This window comes from Aptenodytes patagonicus, chromosome 2 (genome assembly GCF_965638725.1).
Source record: "Aptenodytes patagonicus chromosome 2, bAptPat1.pri.cur, whole genome shotgun sequence".
In the NCBI taxonomy this organism is placed as follows: domain Eukaryota; kingdom Metazoa; phylum Chordata; class Aves; order Sphenisciformes; family Spheniscidae; genus Aptenodytes; species Aptenodytes patagonicus.
Genome location: NC_134950.1, coordinates 56,619,762 through 56,637,365, shown reverse-complemented (window position 1 = coordinate 56,637,365; position 17,604 = coordinate 56,619,762). Strand labels below are relative to the sequence as shown.

Sequence of the window (17,604 nt, the reverse complement as noted above, 5' to 3'; positions counted from 1 at the left end):
GACTAGAAGAATTCTCTGTGTTTCTATGAGAGCTGAATATTACATAAGGTGGTGTTAATTTGCAGGATCAGACCTGGAAAAAGTTTTGGGTTTCATAACTGTTATTCTGCAATTGGAAAATGGATGATGAATAGTTTCTGAATGGGCTATCAGAAAAGTGAAATTCTTTGAACACAGTATATTAGAATATTTAGAAGGAATAGCGATAGTCCATAAATGGCAAAATTACAATGTTGGGAGTGTGAACTCCGTTATCAGTCTCTGTTTGTATATCTTTGAAATAACACAATTACTGTCTAGGAAGCCCCTAGCTCCACTACAGAACTAAGATTAAAATTAAAAAAAAAAAGTAAAATATTTAATATTTAGAAATATTTTCAGTGGAAAGATTTGACAATATTGGACAAAGTTTAAACTAGAAATTCAAGAGTAGTATATGAGACAAAATTACTCTGCATAAATGAGGATATGCCATGCTTTCTAAAATGTAGCTGAGAAGCCCAAAGCATGACCCCTTTTTTGTTGTGGACACCAGATGCACTGTCCAACATTAATTTGTGGCATGTAGGGTTTAATTTTGCAGTTTCTCCCATGAAACGCAGCAGGAACTGCATGGCCATATGAGACTAAATCCCTGAGTGTTCCTAAGTTGCTTTGGAAAGGAGGGGGCTGCGGCCAGAATAAGTGGTGCAGCTCGATCCCAGAAGCCTTCTTAGTGGGGCCAACTTGGGATTGTGCGAGAAAGATGGAGGCCAGATGGGTTGGTTTGTGATGGCAGCCCCTTGCTTTCAATTGTCATCTGTGCTGTGGCTTCCCACTGCGCTCTCACATCACTGAGTATTCCTTGCTGATTGGGCAGCCCTGTCCCAGCAAGGCATAGTATTAATGACCCCAGGTTAGAGCATGTGTGCAATATTATGTTTTGCAATAATATCTTTAAAAATTGTGGAGGAGAAATCCATAGGGACAGAACTGTGCTTATGGCCAGAGTTACATGTTCCGTCTCAATCAGGGAGGGGAAGGAAGACTGGGGGAACTAAGGACTAGCCTGCGGTACTGTTTTTCTCTTTATGCTATCTCCACCAAATTCCAGGAGACTTGAGACTCTCTGATGAGCTGAGAGTGGCAGTTTCAGAACTGCGTGAGTCAGGAAGCAGGAATGCTACCTGCAGGTAGAGGGTGGGGAAGAAAAAAAATTCCAGTTAGTTTAACATCTCACCATCCTGAGCTGTTGGAAAACAGGCTTAAGTTCTATGTTTTTAATTCTCACACTAAGATGTTTGTTGTTGAAATGAATCACAATTATGTTTATGATTAAGTCAGTCCCTTTTTCTAGATTCACACGTCACTGATCAACGGTAGGCCTAGTGCTGATGATCCTTCACAAAAGCTTTTGGAGTTTACTTCTGCACGATACATCCGCCTACGACTGCAGCGTATTAGAACCCTTAATGCTGACCTCATGACTCTCAGCCATAATGATCCTAAAGAACTAGACCCCATTGTTACCAGAAGGGTAAGCTCATTGTTCATAAATGGTATTCAGTATGATTCAATGGGAGAGCCTTTTCTGATCTATTTGAGGAGGAAGTACTCGATCCTTGCCATTCACAAACAGAATTATTTTGATAGGTTGTTAAATAAGTCTTGCCTTCCCTTTGATGTTACTAACAACAATACCTTGTCGGAAACAGCTTTGAAAAAATACTTTTTAGAGATTGTTTTTTATTTGTTTGCTTTTTGTTTTATTTGTTTGTGAAAATGATTTATGCTAGGAACAGTGTTTATGATGCTTTATCAGCAAAGTAAAAATTATGGTTTGGCTGATGGAAATGTCACTTGAGCTTGCTCTTGATGCAACTGCAGTACCTTTTATGGTATATCAAGGATTTGAGGACCCAGTGCTCTGATTCATAAAAATAATTATTTGAAAACCTTGCCATTGTGAATTTTGATGTCTGATGAGAGTTTTCTTTTTTTTTTTTTTAAGGCTGTTGTAATCAATTGCTTTAAAGCCCATGAATTAATAATAAAGCAAAACACTTGGATAGAATTCTGGAGACTATTAACCGATCTTTACACATTTGATATTGAAACTGGGGAAACTGAGGAACCAAGCACTCAGGCTGACTTCTTCAAGCTCTCACAGAAATTCAGTGTTGGAGCCCTTAATAACAGTACCTATCATGACTAACTTTTCTGCAGTATTTCTGCTTTGTATTTTGCCGTTTTGACCCTCTTCTTAATTTGCCTGAGACCCATAGGTTAGGAGATCAGTGGCTTCAAGTTTTTCTATGAAGGCAGGCTTTCTGATGAGGATGGAAGAATATGAAAAGTGTTTCCTCTTCCCCTCCCTTGTAGCTATTTGCCTTGAAGAACATCCACAGGCAACTCCTCCTTGCGCAGCAACAGGACTCTTGCAATTTGTGGCTTCTCTGATACAGGCAATCCTTGTGCATTGGCACTGCTTCTGTGAGGTCTGACTGGATAGCTGGGTACAGAAGGGAGAAAGGAACTTGGATTTGGTCAGGGTTTGGTGGGTACTTTCCAGGCAGCCCCACTCTTACCTCGGTGATGGAGGTGCCCATTCAGCTGCAGCATTTCTAAAGCGTAAAATCTGGATGTTCTGCTTGTTCTGTCTGCCCCATATGGGAATTGCTAGCATGGAGACTGCAAGTGCAGAGTATTGGACAGCTGCTCCAGCTGTGCCTTGCTGGCCATAGGGAAACGGTTAATGCACAGCCTGAGCAGGTAAGATGTTCCTGTGGAGCAGGCTGGTTGATGTTTAGGTCTGTTGATAGTACTGTAATATCAAGAAATACACCCCAAAAAGAAAGGCTCGACATAGAATCATGCAAACATACAGCTGGGAAACAAGGGTGTTGAGGACAAGCATTCCCATTGCTTTTGTAACACACACAGTTGTGCAATCCAGGGCTTAGTACTACCCTACCTAGCACTTCTTAGTGCAGTTTTGCATGAAAAGCTACACATCTTTGTCTTCACAAGGTGTGGATTTTATTGGGTAGGGTTCCCAAATTCTGATGTCTCACCTTGTGTCTCACTGTGCAACCAACTACAACCAAGGTAATCACTTCCAGCTTCCTGGATTGTGTTTTTATTGTTTTTGAAGGCTTTACATCCAGTTGTTGATACCAATTGTGTTAGTTTCTTGTACCTAGTCTTGTAAAAGGGCTCATGCAGAACTTTTCTAAGTGTTCAACAGCACCTTTATTTCTGTATTCTATTTATTTATTTATTTCTGTCTGTAGCATTTGATTAACATTGAACTCTCCTTCAACTTCAAGCTGCACACAGCTGCTGTGAGCCATACACTGTGAGTTTTAAGAAAACAAGACAAAGGAGATGAAGCAGGGAATGCAGTGAGAAATACAGCTCTGCTTTTGTCCTCCTACTTTTCTCAGTCTGGACCAGGATCCTTCTCTGTAGTTAAGGACTTACTGTTCATAAGTCCCTGAATGTTTTTTGTAATTCAAGCCCATAACATTAAAAAAAATACTAAAATACTAAACATAATAAAAAATTTAAAAACATAGAAAAAATTAAGTATGAAATCAAAGAGGCTAGTTTGCTCCAGCTCTAAGATTCTTCAAAGAAATAACAGTCCAGGAGTCAGTATGTCTGACCACCCAGGGCCACCTCCTCTTCCTGAACCAGACGACTGTAGGGTTATTAGGTCTGAGAGTCTTGAACTCTTTCCTTAGAAGTGTTTCTTTTTCATTCCCCTGTAGTACATACTTCCCAGGATACAAACAGGACAACCATGTTGATACTGCAGCTGTAACTGAACCCAGATGGTCATTTTCTGCCTCTTCCTTGCCTTGAAAATTAAATCCTTTCCTTATGTATGTTGATTTTGCTCACCACCTGGCAATATTAATGGGTTGTACTCTTCTGTATCACCATTTTTTAAGCTAAGAATTTGGATAGAATAATACACTGCCTACACACTAGTAGCAAAGAGCTGGTCTGGAAGCGAGTGCACAAACTGGTTTTAAGGGAGGGCAGAGTTCCCGTTTTACTCTTACTTTTACTCTTACTCCCCAGACTGAAATTAAAATATAGCAATTTGTTATGCTTCATGGCTTCTTATAGGGTGAAAAAAGGATTTTTTTTACAAGTAAATTTTGGCTGAGGTCACATTTGGTGGTCTTTCCTGAAGCTGAGGAATTGTGCATGCTTATTTAAAGTTAAAAGTCAGTTACTGTTTTGTACCAGTGAGGAAAAACATGGGGGGAAAAAAATATTCACAAAATGGAAGGTTTCCCCAAGTGGCAAAAATTCAAAGCTTCTTTTATTTTCTTGGCATTTTTCAAGTCACAAAATAGTGGAATGCTGGGATTTTATTTTCCAGAGTAGGGGGGAAGATGTAAATACATGTCAATGTCTTATTCATCGCTTTTTCAACTTTGTTTTTTGTAGTACTACTATTCAATAAAGGACATCTCTGTTGGTGGCATGTGTATTTGTTATGGCCATGCTCGAAGCTGCCCTCTGGATGAAATCACAAAGGTATTCTTTAATCTCATTGATTTATTTTCACAAAACAACTTTTCCAATTTAAAAAAAAAAAAAGTACTTTGCCTAAGGAGAATGAGAAAGAGGAGGCTAAAAGAGATCTTGCGATATGTTGCACACAAATTATTTGCTATAATTTTCATCCTTTTCTGTGTAAGCATATCTGGGTCTCTGGTAACGTAACTTTCTTGAAGTAAACTCTTTTTCTTTGGCATTAAATTTAAACAGTTCAAGGGGCACAACAAGAAATAGTCTCTCTTGCAACACAGGAGATTTGTCCCTCCTATTCTAGAAGGGCTATTCCCCAATAGTTGATATAGCGTGGTTGAGCAGTCTAATGCTAATTGTGGGGTATTTGTGGGTCTTGACATTTTTTGGAGTTAAGTCAAGTCTGGTATTAGGCAGACTTTTGGCAACATTGATTAAACTATCCATTAAAAAAATATTTCAAGAAAGCAAATTTTTTATTCTTAGAAATTGCAGTGCCAGTGTGAACACAACACATGTGGAGAGAGCTGTAACAAGTGCTGTCGGGGCTACCACCAGAAACCGTGGAGACCAGGAACCATTTCTGCTGGGAACAAATGTGAGAGTAAGTATGCACAGAGGTTTAGATAGTTTCATAAAGGCTTATTATGTTCTTGTTTGAGGTTCCTTTTCATACAGATCTATACTAATACCCTAGAAATATCTACAAACTATTAACTGTCTTCATGGGATTGTTTAAAGGTAGAAGACCTACTTCTAATCATAACTGTTAAGATCGTTTTAAATATTCTATCCAATATGACTCCCTGGCTAGTGGACTTGTCGTGTAGTAAAGCTTTCAGAGTCTCTTTTTCAGAGAGACTTGGGGATTTACTATATTCCTGTAAAAACTAGCAGATTTGCATCAATCATCTTGTTAGCTACTTGAAATGCAAATTTCTTACATTGATCATAAATTTTGCCAGGTAAACAAGTTTGTTCTGATAAGAAATGTTTTGAAAGAAACTCGTTATTGGCCATTTACATTTCAGATTGTCTGATAGATTGACTTAAGCTGTGCCAGTACAGCTGAATGTGTTGCTAGGGCTAGTTAGTGCATTTTCTGTCTTTACATCGCTAATGCATAGCACAAGCTGCAGACAATTAAGAACCTATTAGATAAAATTTATAATTTTACAAGATTTACAATTTACAAGACTACAAAAAGTAGTCTTTTTAGTTGAAGTCTTTGCACAAGTCTTAATGTCACTCTTTGGAAAGTAGGTGTTTATGACTGTTTGGACTGAAGTATCCTCTGACCTAAATCAAGTTTATACTTGTGTACTGACATTGTTGACTTCTTAGACTTTTGTCTATAATACAAATAAGAGAAAAATTAGGCAGATTTTTTTTTGTAATGCAGAGGACATAAAATGAAAGAACAGCTATTGGTAATAGCACACATCACTATTGATGTCAGTCCTGACAGGGTTGTCTTAGTGAGACCTACAGAATACTGTTAAAAATGGTGCTATTAAAGTGGTGGTAGTGGTTTTGAAATGTGCTTACTTGCTCAGAAATACAGTGTATCAAGACTGCCGAAGCATATAGCATGGTTAAAGAGGAAAAAGCACACTTTTGAGATGAATTGATATGCTCTTCTACTTACATTTTCCACTTTGAAAAATGTCAGTATTATAGGAACTCTTATACAATGTAAATAAAAAAAATGAATTTCTTTTCCATTCCTTCTCAGAATGCAACTGTCATAACAAAGCAGAAGATTGTTACTACAATCAGAGTATTGCAGATCAGAAAAGGAGCATGGATATTCATGGCCAGTATATAGGAGGTGGCGTGTGTTTAAATTGTACTCAACATACTACTGGGATCAACTGTGAAATGTGTGCTGATGGATATTTTAGACCACACAAAGTAAGTTTTGGAAAATACCATTTCTAATGTTTTGGTGAATTACAACATGATATGATGATGTGTATTTCAGCTCTTTGTAATTAATATATATATTTTTATCAGTTGCAGAATAGCTAAAAGCTATAGAGGTGGTTTTTTTAATAGATGACGTACCACCAAAACTTTCAGAGAAAAACAAAATGCTTGTCCAGCTTTGTGTGGGAGGGCAGGTCAAGCTGTTGGAGAAGAAAAGAATAAGTGAAGATGAAACTTGAAGTCCTAGTGTGGAAATGTGGATGTTCTGATAGGAAACCCATTTCTCCTGTGGATAAAGCTCTAAAAAGTGCCAGTATTGAAGTTTCAGTGTCTTCAGAAACGCCAAAATCATGTACCATCCTATATTCTTGAAATGGTTATTATAGAACATGTGCTCTCTGACCCTGTGTACTTACCAGTTTATTGACAAGTGTCACTTTGGAAAAATGACCTAAACTCCACAAAAGACATTTGTTAAGATGTGACTAACAGAGTTAAACATATGAACTTCGTGCAATATTAGAGGTCTCTGTATAATGAAACATACTGAAGGTCTTGCTTTGGCACATTTGTGCATATTTTGGAAAACCCATGCTTTAGAAATCCAGCATAAATTGGTGCAGAGAGCAAGGGTGAGTCTGTAGGAATATGGTTAGACAGCAGGTACAGCTCATCCAAAGAAGTAAACCAGAGTCAGAGATTGTCCGATTCACTTGCTGTAAGAAGCATTGAAGAAAAGTGTTCGATCAACTCGTTGCCAATAAATGTGTATCTAGAGGTCATTCCCTATTTGCTTTACTTCTGAAGCACCTCAAAGGAAAATTTTCCCTGAAAGAAAATAAAATCCTTGCCATATGAATTGTATTGCCTTATATTTCAAAGATTTATAGATCATGAAGTTAGAATGAATCTTCATGAACAGATAATCTGTCCTACCACTGAACACAGAGCCAAGGATTTCTTTAATTTCCTTCCTCTTTGAACCAGAGTATCTCTGCAAGAAGCATCCATTCTTGTCTTAAACATTTCCATAATCTTTGGCAAACCATCACAGTGGTTAATTGCTGTTACATTAAAAAAAAGTCTGTTTAGGCTGGATGTGTTGGGCTTCAGCTTCCAGCCATTAGCAGTTACTATACTTTTCTGTGCTATTGAAGACCAAATTTTGTTCCCGAATTTAAGTTTTTTCTAGGCTGCAATCCCCTGATCTTCTGTTTGCTAAAATTGAACTAGTCCCCTGATCTATTACTGCATATTAGCTTTTCCAGTCTTCATTCGTATTAGTTCCAGTGATCCCAGACAAGAAACAGATGTAACTTTACTTTTCCCAGTTAATAATTGGAGAATTTGACAGAGAACGTTTGTTTTGTAGGTTTCTCCCTATGAGGATCACCCCTGCTATCCCTGTGGCTGTGACCCGTTCGGCTCTCTGAGTTCTGACTGTGTTAAAGATGAGCACCATTCTGACTCACAGCATGGTAAGGGAGCGGGAAGCACCTTTTCTCTAAACTTCTAATCTGGCCATATTTCTGGACATTGAAGTTTGAGGGAACACTATCTTCTTGTGAATGGCTGTCAGTTAGGTACCACTTCAAAACAATGGTAAATATTTAGGAAGGAGAGATGAGGCATAACATATTTCTAGGATTTTAACTGTGTCAGGTCCCTGCATGTGTTCTTGTGTGTGGATGGTGGGCTCTGACTATATAAAACAATGTGAAGGATTGAGATCTAACACTGTTGTTTATAAATGCTGTTACAGCTGTCATGAAATCCATTTTGCTCCAGTTTCTGTGCATCTGGTACTCTAAACATGAAAAATAGATGGTGAGACTGACATTATGCCAAGTATCTGTGGAATATGACATGGAGTGTAATAAAAAAGGAATGCTAGTTTACTTGCACCCTCTGAGACATCCTGAATCCACCCTACTGCCTGCTCTTATTTATTTGTTTCTCTATTTTTGCTTTTCAAGGGACTTGGCCAGGTCAGTGTCAATGCAGAGAAGGTTACACAGGAAAAAAATGCGATCGTTGTGCATTTGGGTATCGGGGCTATCCAAACTGCCTGCGTTGTAACTGCAGCCTGATTGGTAGCATTAATGAAGATCCATGCACAGAACCTTGTCTTTGCAAAGTGAGTATTAAACTGTCATTTTTGTTTAACATCGAATCTGTGGATTGATTTGTAAACTCCTTTTTAATAATGGAAACTACTTCATTAATTGGAGAGATTACTTCTTTTATAGGAAGTAACCTGGTGTAACTGTACACCCGACAGCGTAGAACTTAAAATTACTAACCATTCTCTGTACTGAAAAATATGATAATTTATGTTAAATAGTTCTGTATGTTACTGATACACCATTTTCTATAATAATGGGCCAGACTGACATTAAAATTGAATAATAACTGCACATATGAGTGTGAGGGAGAATCACAGAGAGAATGACAGTATGCCTAGCTGGGTTTGGTTTTAGGGATGAGCTGATACTTCTCTTCAAAGTCACTGATTTCTTGTAAAGAAAGGATGTGTTTATAACATCTGCTTTGTGTGAAGAAACAGCATGCATTTGGAAAAAACTATTGGAACAATTTCATTAGATGTATGTATGAAATATGATTTAATTATTCGATTACAAAATATAAACCATAAAAAATTTTAGAGAGCAGTTTTGCAGCCTTCTTTTGTTTTTTTGGTAAATATCCAAACCCCTTGAAATATCTTGCAGCTGTAGTTCTGCTAAACTTTATTACAAAGATGTGTGTCAATATTTAAAGAAGTTACACTTAATTTTCTGAACCAAATGTTAGCTAGTAGTTTATGTATTTGTTGCCAAGTATGACAGTGAACAGGAGCCAAAAGAAAACGTGGTTTGTTTGACAATTTTTCTGAAACTTCTTAGTCCTTTTGCATAATTTATCTGATCCAAAATATCAAACATATAAATAACCAGTCTGGAAGAAAGAAATAGCTCCAATGGCCAATTTAAATACAAAAAAGGAGATACAACCATTTTGCCTGATTTTGAGCTAGAGTAACACTATATCAGTCGATGCAGCTAACTGGTGAAAATTTTGGTATAAACTGGATGAGAAACTGTTCCCTTTCAGTGCTGTTGTGGGCATGAGCCTGGCATACAGAACTTTTAGGCCAGATTGCTGAAAGCGTCACCAGCCAGCAGCCCACCTATAGAGGTGAAATGAAGGAAGGAAAAAAGTTGTGTGCTCCAAATATCAAATGAAGGAGACAGGATTCCTAAGCCCATGCAGTCTCTGTGAACACAATAGTGCAAGCTATTCCTTTTTATACGCTGAATTTCATAATGATTGATCTTTTGTGAAACACAGGTCTTGAGGTCTAGTCATTGGGCAAGATTTTTATTTTTCATTAAGAAATAAATAACAATTTCTGTCTAATAATGTTGCAGAGACAAAGTGAAATGTGTGATCCAAGTGCATCCTGAAGACTGAGAAATAAAAAAGCTGAAAAGAGCATACAAATATTATTTCTGTAAAAATCCAAGATTTTAAAATCTCATTATCTCCGGAGGCCCTTCGTCTGAGATTTTTCCCAAGTTTGGATCTTAACAAATAGAAATCGTTCATCCTCACTCAGCCTTTGAATCAGAGCTGGGGATCATAAATTTTTCATATGGTTTGCAAAAACAGTTTGTACTTTGCTTACAAAAGCACATAACCTACCTGTTTAGAGAGGTTTTATGTAAACTTGATATGCCAAACACTGGTCCAGAAGAAGAGACAGTTGGTAGTGTTGCCACCAAAGGTCTCAGATTTCTCTCTGGTAAGCCTGAAATTTGTTCCATGGGACCAAATCTGATGTATGTCTGGAATCTGGAGTGATTCTTTTGGCTGAAGTTACCCTGGTAACTGCTTCTGAAAGCCTAACTTGGTCCACAGGCTCTGCATTTCGAATTGCAATGCAGAGCTCATACAGGCCTCCTGAAAATAGCACGACAGGTATGCTTCACTGTATGCCCTGCAGTCCTGGTGTCCTAACCATACGTATCAGGGAACTTTGTGGGGTGCTCTGTAAAGTTCTCTTTGCCCTTGTAGTGGAGTTCTCCCATAGTGGAAACCAAAGGTTGAGATGGGGGAGTGATGTGTGTCCAGCTCTTGTCCTGATATGAAGCTAGGAGATGATCAGAAACTTGTCCCTGGCAGTGGGAAATGTTCTGTATCTCACTGTGTAGAAATACCCACGGACATCTACTATTTACACAGTTTTGTGGGCATTTACCGAATATTTCCTCTACTGGTTTGCTTGTCAGCAGCAATTGTCTAAACTTTTTGAATAAATAATTACATATTGTCTGTACAAATTTTACAAGAAAAAAATTGGGTGTGCTGTTTTGGATATTTTTTTTCCCGTAAATTCTGCATTGAAGGAGGTACGTAGCAGTATGCTCTGAACTACCCGATTTGCATGGTAAGGAGGCAGCAGGCCAGTGGTTGGAGCTAAAGGAGTGGAGCACCTCTACTTTTGGAGTAGGAGTTTCTGGACCTTAGCCAGAGCATATTAAGAGGAAGAGCTGCCAGCTAGCATAAGTGTATGTGGTGTTCCTCCAGGAAGAGGTAGCAGCAGTGGTGGGGATCACAGTATAAGTATTAATAGATGATTGGGGAACTGTTGTCTTGAAGCTGGCTGTGGTAGCTCCAGGAGCCTGGCCTTAAAGGTGAGCTATGCTGTATGTAGACTATCTGGATTCAGTAAACGTAGGAACTTTTCTCCAGAGCAATCTACAAATTCAAGCTACGAGAGAAGTAGGCTGGCAAGCTGGCAGAAGCTTTTCAAACCCTGCCCGTGTGCTGAAATTTCACTGCAATAGAGCCCTTGCCAGGGCATGTTTAGATTTTGATGAAATGGCAAATTCTGATGAATTTTTCCAATCAGTTTTAGTTTTAAGCTCTGAGTCTTATTCAATAATCCTGCTGTGCTGAAATCTGTTTTCTTTTATAACCTTCTGAATGCTGTTATGCCTAAATCCCATCTAATCCACTGTATTTGTTACCATAATAATGCTGATGCGAAACAAATGTTATATGTCATTGACAGGAAAATGTAGAAGGTGAAAACTGTGATCTCTGTAAACCAGGATTCTACAATTTGCAAGAAAGAAATCCTCAGGGCTGCACAGAGTGTTTCTGCTTTGGGGTTTCTGATGTCTGTGACAGCCTAACATGGCCCATCAGTCAGGTATTTATACGTTATGTCCATGACCTAATATTCTTTCCTCAGGCAGCTGCAAAATGTACTATATTTCTCTTTGACATGTGCCCAAGTTAACTGCAAATTCTGGCATGTGTCTCCTTACAGCGGAATACATTTTCAGTGTTATTCTGCAGCTCTGAGGTAGTCAGCGTGTCATCCCAGTGCAGCCTTTGGCCCCACTGGCTTGCAGTAATACCAGAAGCATTGGGTAGTGGTGGCTGCAATAATGCACTGGAAAAATGCATTTTTTTTCTGACCTTGTGCTGTTAAAGTTTCTTTGCATATTGAAGAGATGAACCCAAACCTGTTTCCTTGCTCTCATACCTATTGGGCAAGGCTAAAGTGACCTCTGGCAATATTTCCAATACTCTTTCTTAGAAAACAGAGTCATTATAAATATCACTGTCTTCTGAATAGACATTTCTTGAGTTAAGGGGCTTTGGGGACACGATTTTTCCACCAAATTCCTTCCATATCTTTGCAGAGCTAGTCACACTTTAGTCCCCTGTTTTGTGTGCCAACAAAAAGAGAGGAAAGCACATCAAATTGACTGAAATTCTACTATGCTTGTATAAAACTCTCAGTGAGAAGAACAAAGTTCTCTCATCTTGCTCCATCTTCTGGGACTCTGGATTTAACTTTCCTTGAGCTCAGCCCTATCTATAAATGGAGATGATAAACCTCAAAGCCCCTGAAGTTCTGTAATTCTACCTCAGGGAATTACATAGGTATAATGCTAATTTTATTGGGAGCATGAAAATCACACTCATTATATTTTTGTTCCTGCCTAATAGAGAGGTAGAGACAATCCTAGTCTGAAGTGGCATATTTGCATGTATTGGATGTCAGACTGGGTTAACAAAAGTGTTACAGATCCATCAGTTTGAGTGAATATCTGGGGAGGGGTTAAGTTTAGTGACTGCTTTCTCAGTGACACAAAGCCTGACTCCATTAATATTGCTATTCTTTCTTGCAGATATCAGACATGACTGGATGGCTTGTTACTGATCTGTCTAACGCAAAGAGGGTGCAACCTCAGCGAAGCCAATTTGATGGACCCCGTCAAATAAGTATTAACAACACTGAAGCTGTGAAAGTACTGAAACACACTTATTACTGGTCAGCACCTGAGCCATATCTAGGAAATAAAGTAAGTTCTCAGCTAGAGTCAAAACTCCTTCATAGTTTCTCTATTTTAATTATACCATGTTGCTCTAAATATGTAGTTTCTGTAATTAAAAATTACACATAAACCCCAATATTACCAGATTTCTCAATCTGTCTCCGCTTTTCAAATCATAGTGTTCCTGGCCAGACTTTACCAGTACCGTCTTCTTGCTCTTTGCACTCATTCATTTCCCCACTTCCTTCTCTGCCTATCTTTGACACAATATAATCTCTCTTTTTTTTTTTCTCTTGACTGTTACTAACTTATATACTCACATTCCCCATACTCTTGGCTCCTATCCCAAAGCTTACACCCTTCACATCTTCTCCAATACAGTAGATAGGACCATTAAATTCCTCTTACCTTCCTCTTGGCCATCTCCCATTTTGCATTTATTAGTTTCCAACCAACTAGTCTTTAACTTTTGCCCTGGGTACTACCTAAAGCTCTGGGTCTCCCATTTTTTGCAACAGAATCACAGAATAGTTGAGGCTGGAAGGGACCTCTGGAGGTCATCTTGCCCAACCTCCCTGCTTAAGCAGGGGCACCTAGAGCCAGTTGCCCAGCACCATGTCCAGAGAGCTTCTTCTGAATATCTCCAAGGAGGGAGACTCCACAACCTCCCTGGGCGACCTGTGCCAGTGCTTGGTCATCCTCACAATAAAAAAGTGTTTCCTGATGTTCAGAGGGAACCTCCTGTGTTTCAGTGTCCATTGCCTCTGGTCCTGGCACTGGGCACCACTGGAAAGAGCCTGGCTCCATCCTCTTTGCACCCTCCCTTCAGGTATTTATAGACATTGATGAGATCCCCCTGAGCCTTCTCTAGGCTGGACAGTCCCGGTACTCTGTCTTTCATCACATGAAAGATGCTCCAGTCTCTTAATCATCTTAGTGGCCCTTTGCTGGGCTCTTTCCAGGGTGTCCATTTCTCTCTTGTACTGGGAAGCCCAGAACTGGACTTAGAACTCCAGCTGTGGCCTCACCAGTGCTGAGTAGAGGGGACCTTGCAACCTCACTTGTTTAATTATTTTTGGTCCAGTCTCTTTGCCCATGCAGCCCCATGGCTTAGTATGGTGACACAGTAAATGAACACAAGTCTCAGAAGTGTAACATTAAGGAGTAGTTTTGCACAGGGCAACGCTCACTCAAATTCTGATCTCTCACCCATTTAATATAAGTCTAACTGTTGGTACTACTCTTTAACTTACTTTGAAGTAGTCAGCAGCAGCTGTGGGGCTAGGGAGCCTGAAAGGTGGAATATGGAATGTGACTAACTCCAACATGCTGTGCTCCTTGGCTGGGACGGTAGTGTAAACCTCTGCTGTTTGTTGAAAGTCCTGTGGGTGTTTCACTGAATGAGAGCACTTATCTGAATCACCTGTAGAGCCTTCAGCTAGCTTTCCCACCTGCACAGCAACAAGCCAGCATACACATGGCATGTTAAATTTTCCCTGGAAAGTGGTATTTCTAAGCCCATGCACTCCTGTAATTTGGACATTGTACTGTCCCATGTCACTTCTTTGTGTTGGTTGGAGGTTATCGTGTTGTTAAGACTTTGCTTTTTGTTATTTCAGCTCACAGCTTTTGGTGGAGTCTTGAAGTATACGGTATCTTATGACATTCCTATGGAGAGCGTGGACAGTGATATAGTATCTAGTGTGGATGTCATCATTCAGGTGGATTTTTTTTCAGCTTGTTACTATTCAGACGTTATTAGGAATCTATGAAGGGGTTAAAAAAAGGAAAATAAAGTAATATTTCTATAGTAGTAGTTTTGTTGATTTTAAGTCCCTTCTTAAAAGTCACTACCAAGATTTTGTTACTACTCATTTCTCTGATTTTCTGATTCATTTCTTTGAAATTGTAGATATACATTACTAGCTTTAAATGAGAAATACTTAAGTTTTAAGCTTTGTGTAAACAGGTGAGGTGTTCATTACCAAATGTACAAAGCTCTGTTTACAAAAGAAACTGCAATAAGCTGGAAGGACTTATATTTATGAAATAGATGAGTGTTCTTGCTGGTTGCTTACTTTTCTAGATTTATGTTGCAGTTAAAATGTAAGGCTCTATATTGAATCCAGGCACCTCCAAAAAAGCGTTATTTTGTGAAACATACTTGGCAATATAACAAAGGAGAAAAGAGATTCTGTTTTGTAAAGGAGTTTGATTTTTGAAATTTAATTTAATTCTTTTTCCAAAAGAAAATCAAATATTTCTGAAGTCTCTGAACCAAAAGAGAATGGGACTGTAGTCTTCCTGAAGCCATGGAAAATGCAGACCTTTTACTTACCTTTTTTCCAGTGCAAGAAATCTAGTTTGATTGCCTCTTTTCTGTGTTATCTGGATGTATATCTGACACTAAATATAATTGCTAAATAAAATTTGCATGCAAATATGGAAGGTGTTTTCTCTGTCTTCCAATTTCAGGGTAATGGGCAGATTTTGAGTACAAGAGCAGCGGGCCTGTCATTACAGCCGTATGAGGAGTACTCTAATGCAGTGAGATTTGTATCAGAGAATTTCATAGACTTCAATACAAAAAAAGCTATAGACCGGGAAAGGTTGATGAGTGTTCTGGTAAATGTGACCCATCTTCTGATCAGGGCTAACTACAACATTGCCAAAAAAGCCGTGTACAGGTGAGGGAGAGAAAATATTCAAGTTAATCTATATCCTTCTATTATTTTTGTGCATATGAAACACTATTCATAGTGGTAGTATTCCTAAAGCTTTACATTAACAATTTCTAGAAAAAACTTTTTTTATTGAATTTTCTCAAGACTGGTCTTGTCCCCCAAATACATTCATGTGGAATGTGTGAAAAAGGGCATTTGGTTATTTTAAAGATATCTGATAGCAGAAACATTGTTTTCTGCTTTAAAGAAATACTGCATAAAAGCCTTATTACAATGGCAGCTTTGTTAGAGGGAGATACTCCGAAACTCTCAAAACAGTATGCTTATTTTGGTGTGTGGCAAGTTAATCCATCACTGACTGTTGAAAACCTGCCAGTAAAGACGTTGGCTGTAACTTCTTCTAATGTCTGTTTGTAGATGTTACTGACGCTCTTCTCTAAGGGAGTGCTTAATAGGAAAATTGGGCTCGAATGGATTAACCGGTCATTCCATTCTGATTCAAGTCAGCATTAGCAGTATCTGCATCAGTCCTTACAGATCTCTGTTTTACCCGTTCTCCAAGATACACAGGAATAAAGTATACCGATATACCTCTAATACCATGACAGAGGGGGAAGGTTTTGTTTAAACATCTCCACAGGAGAAGAGACAATGGAGTAACAATAATGATAACAGGAGGAGGGCACATCTACTCCCAGAATTGCAAATGCAGTGATAAGACTATGATCATAGTCTTTTTACAGCAGAGATTTGTGCCTGTTCCTCAGCTGTCACTGCCAGGGAGCAGCACTCAGCAGTGTTAGTCCCCTAGAAGCAAACTACCCTGTTCAAAATCAAGTTTGGGGAAACAAATGATGTGATGTTTTCATGCTTGATCCTAGGCTGGATTCTGTGACCCTGGATACTGCAAGTGCAAATGTTATAGATCTTTCTTCAGCACCAGATGTGGAATTCTGTGAATGTCCTCAAGGTTATACAGGAATATCCTGTGAGGTAACCTCTTACAGTGTTTTTGTATACAAAATTATCTCCTATCTGAAAGGATCTAGGTTTTAAAGCCAGGCTGCCTTTAATTTATACTGCCATAAAAGTATATGTTCTGTGGTGAAATGCTGTCTACTGTACTGTACGCAATGCTGTAGATACACTAAATGGGATTTTAAACTTATTTCTTGAATTCTATTTGGTGGCACTAAAAGATGATGATATACTTTAGAACACCAGTGTTGCAGAGGGAGCAGCTGTAAAAGCTCTGTGAACCTGTTTCAAGCTTACCTTACTCATTAATAGTACTTTTCCTGGTTCTGAATCGTATATGGTTTATTTCTGTTTTATGTCATTAGGTTTATGGAGGCAATAAGGAATCTTAGCAGGGAGGAATGCTAGCCTTTGGAAGATCCCACAAGGGTCAAATGTGTCCTGCAAGGTGGTGTCTTATATATCTGTGAATAGAAGATTAGGGAGGCAGAGCACCATATGCAGAATAGCAGGAATTATTCTGACAAATAATTTCAGGGTGAAACCTTGTGCCATAGCATCATTAATGATTCTGCAGAGGAGGTAGAACATCTGTTTTTTATTGTCCCATAATAAAGAACTTCACATATTCGACTGCACAAACCTTATGTGCCTCCAGGGCACAAAGTGCTGAATCAAAGTTTTCTGGAGTTAATTCTTATCCCCTTTATCCAGTGCAAGTAAAAAACAACCACCAGAAGAGAGCTGCAGTGACATCAATAGAGTTGAAAGAGCATTCAGTTACCACAATGTGAATGAATCAGATGGTGGGTGGTCAGAAGTGGGCTCTTTGAAAATGTTTTGATGTGTATTTTTAACACACATAATGCTACTGTTTTTTTCCCCTCGTTTCTTTTCAGTCCTGTCTCCCTGGGTACTACCGTGTGGATGGAATACTCTTTGGAGGTATTTGTCAACCCTGCAAATGCAATGGGCATGCAACTGAGTGTGATATTCATGGTGTTTGCTTTGTAAGTCATCCTTCAAAGTGTTTGTGTTTTAAGCATCTATTTAGGAATTAGGAGAGCATTTTGGCTGTGGGAGACAAGTTTACACTGTACATAAATTTCAAGCTATGGGTACCAAGTGTT

At 38.8% G+C, this 17,604-nt stretch overlaps 1 protein-coding gene across 1 annotated transcript in view; it reads left to right on the top strand.

Moving 5' to 3' along the window:
- LAMA1 (laminin subunit alpha 1) overlaps positions 1-17,604 on the top strand; it is a 120,482-nt gene that overhangs the window by 44,066 nt on the left and 58,812 nt on the right. The window contains exons 5-16 of the mRNA XM_076328962.1: positions 1,337-1,516; positions 4,444-4,533; positions 5,014-5,131; positions 6,263-6,441; positions 7,829-7,934; positions 8,433-8,593; positions 11,534-11,674; positions 12,666-12,839; positions 14,432-14,533; positions 15,288-15,499; positions 16,378-16,489; positions 17,374-17,484. Of these exons, the coding sequence (XP_076185077.1) occupies positions 1,337-1,516; positions 4,444-4,533; positions 5,014-5,131; positions 6,263-6,441; positions 7,829-7,934; positions 8,433-8,593; positions 11,534-11,674; positions 12,666-12,839; positions 14,432-14,533; positions 15,288-15,499; positions 16,378-16,489; positions 17,374-17,484 (1,686 nt within the window). The remainder of the gene's footprint in view (positions 1-1,336; positions 1,517-4,443; positions 4,534-5,013; positions 5,132-6,262; positions 6,442-7,828; positions 7,935-8,432; positions 8,594-11,533; positions 11,675-12,665; positions 12,840-14,431; positions 14,534-15,287; positions 15,500-16,377; positions 16,490-17,373; positions 17,485-17,604) is intronic.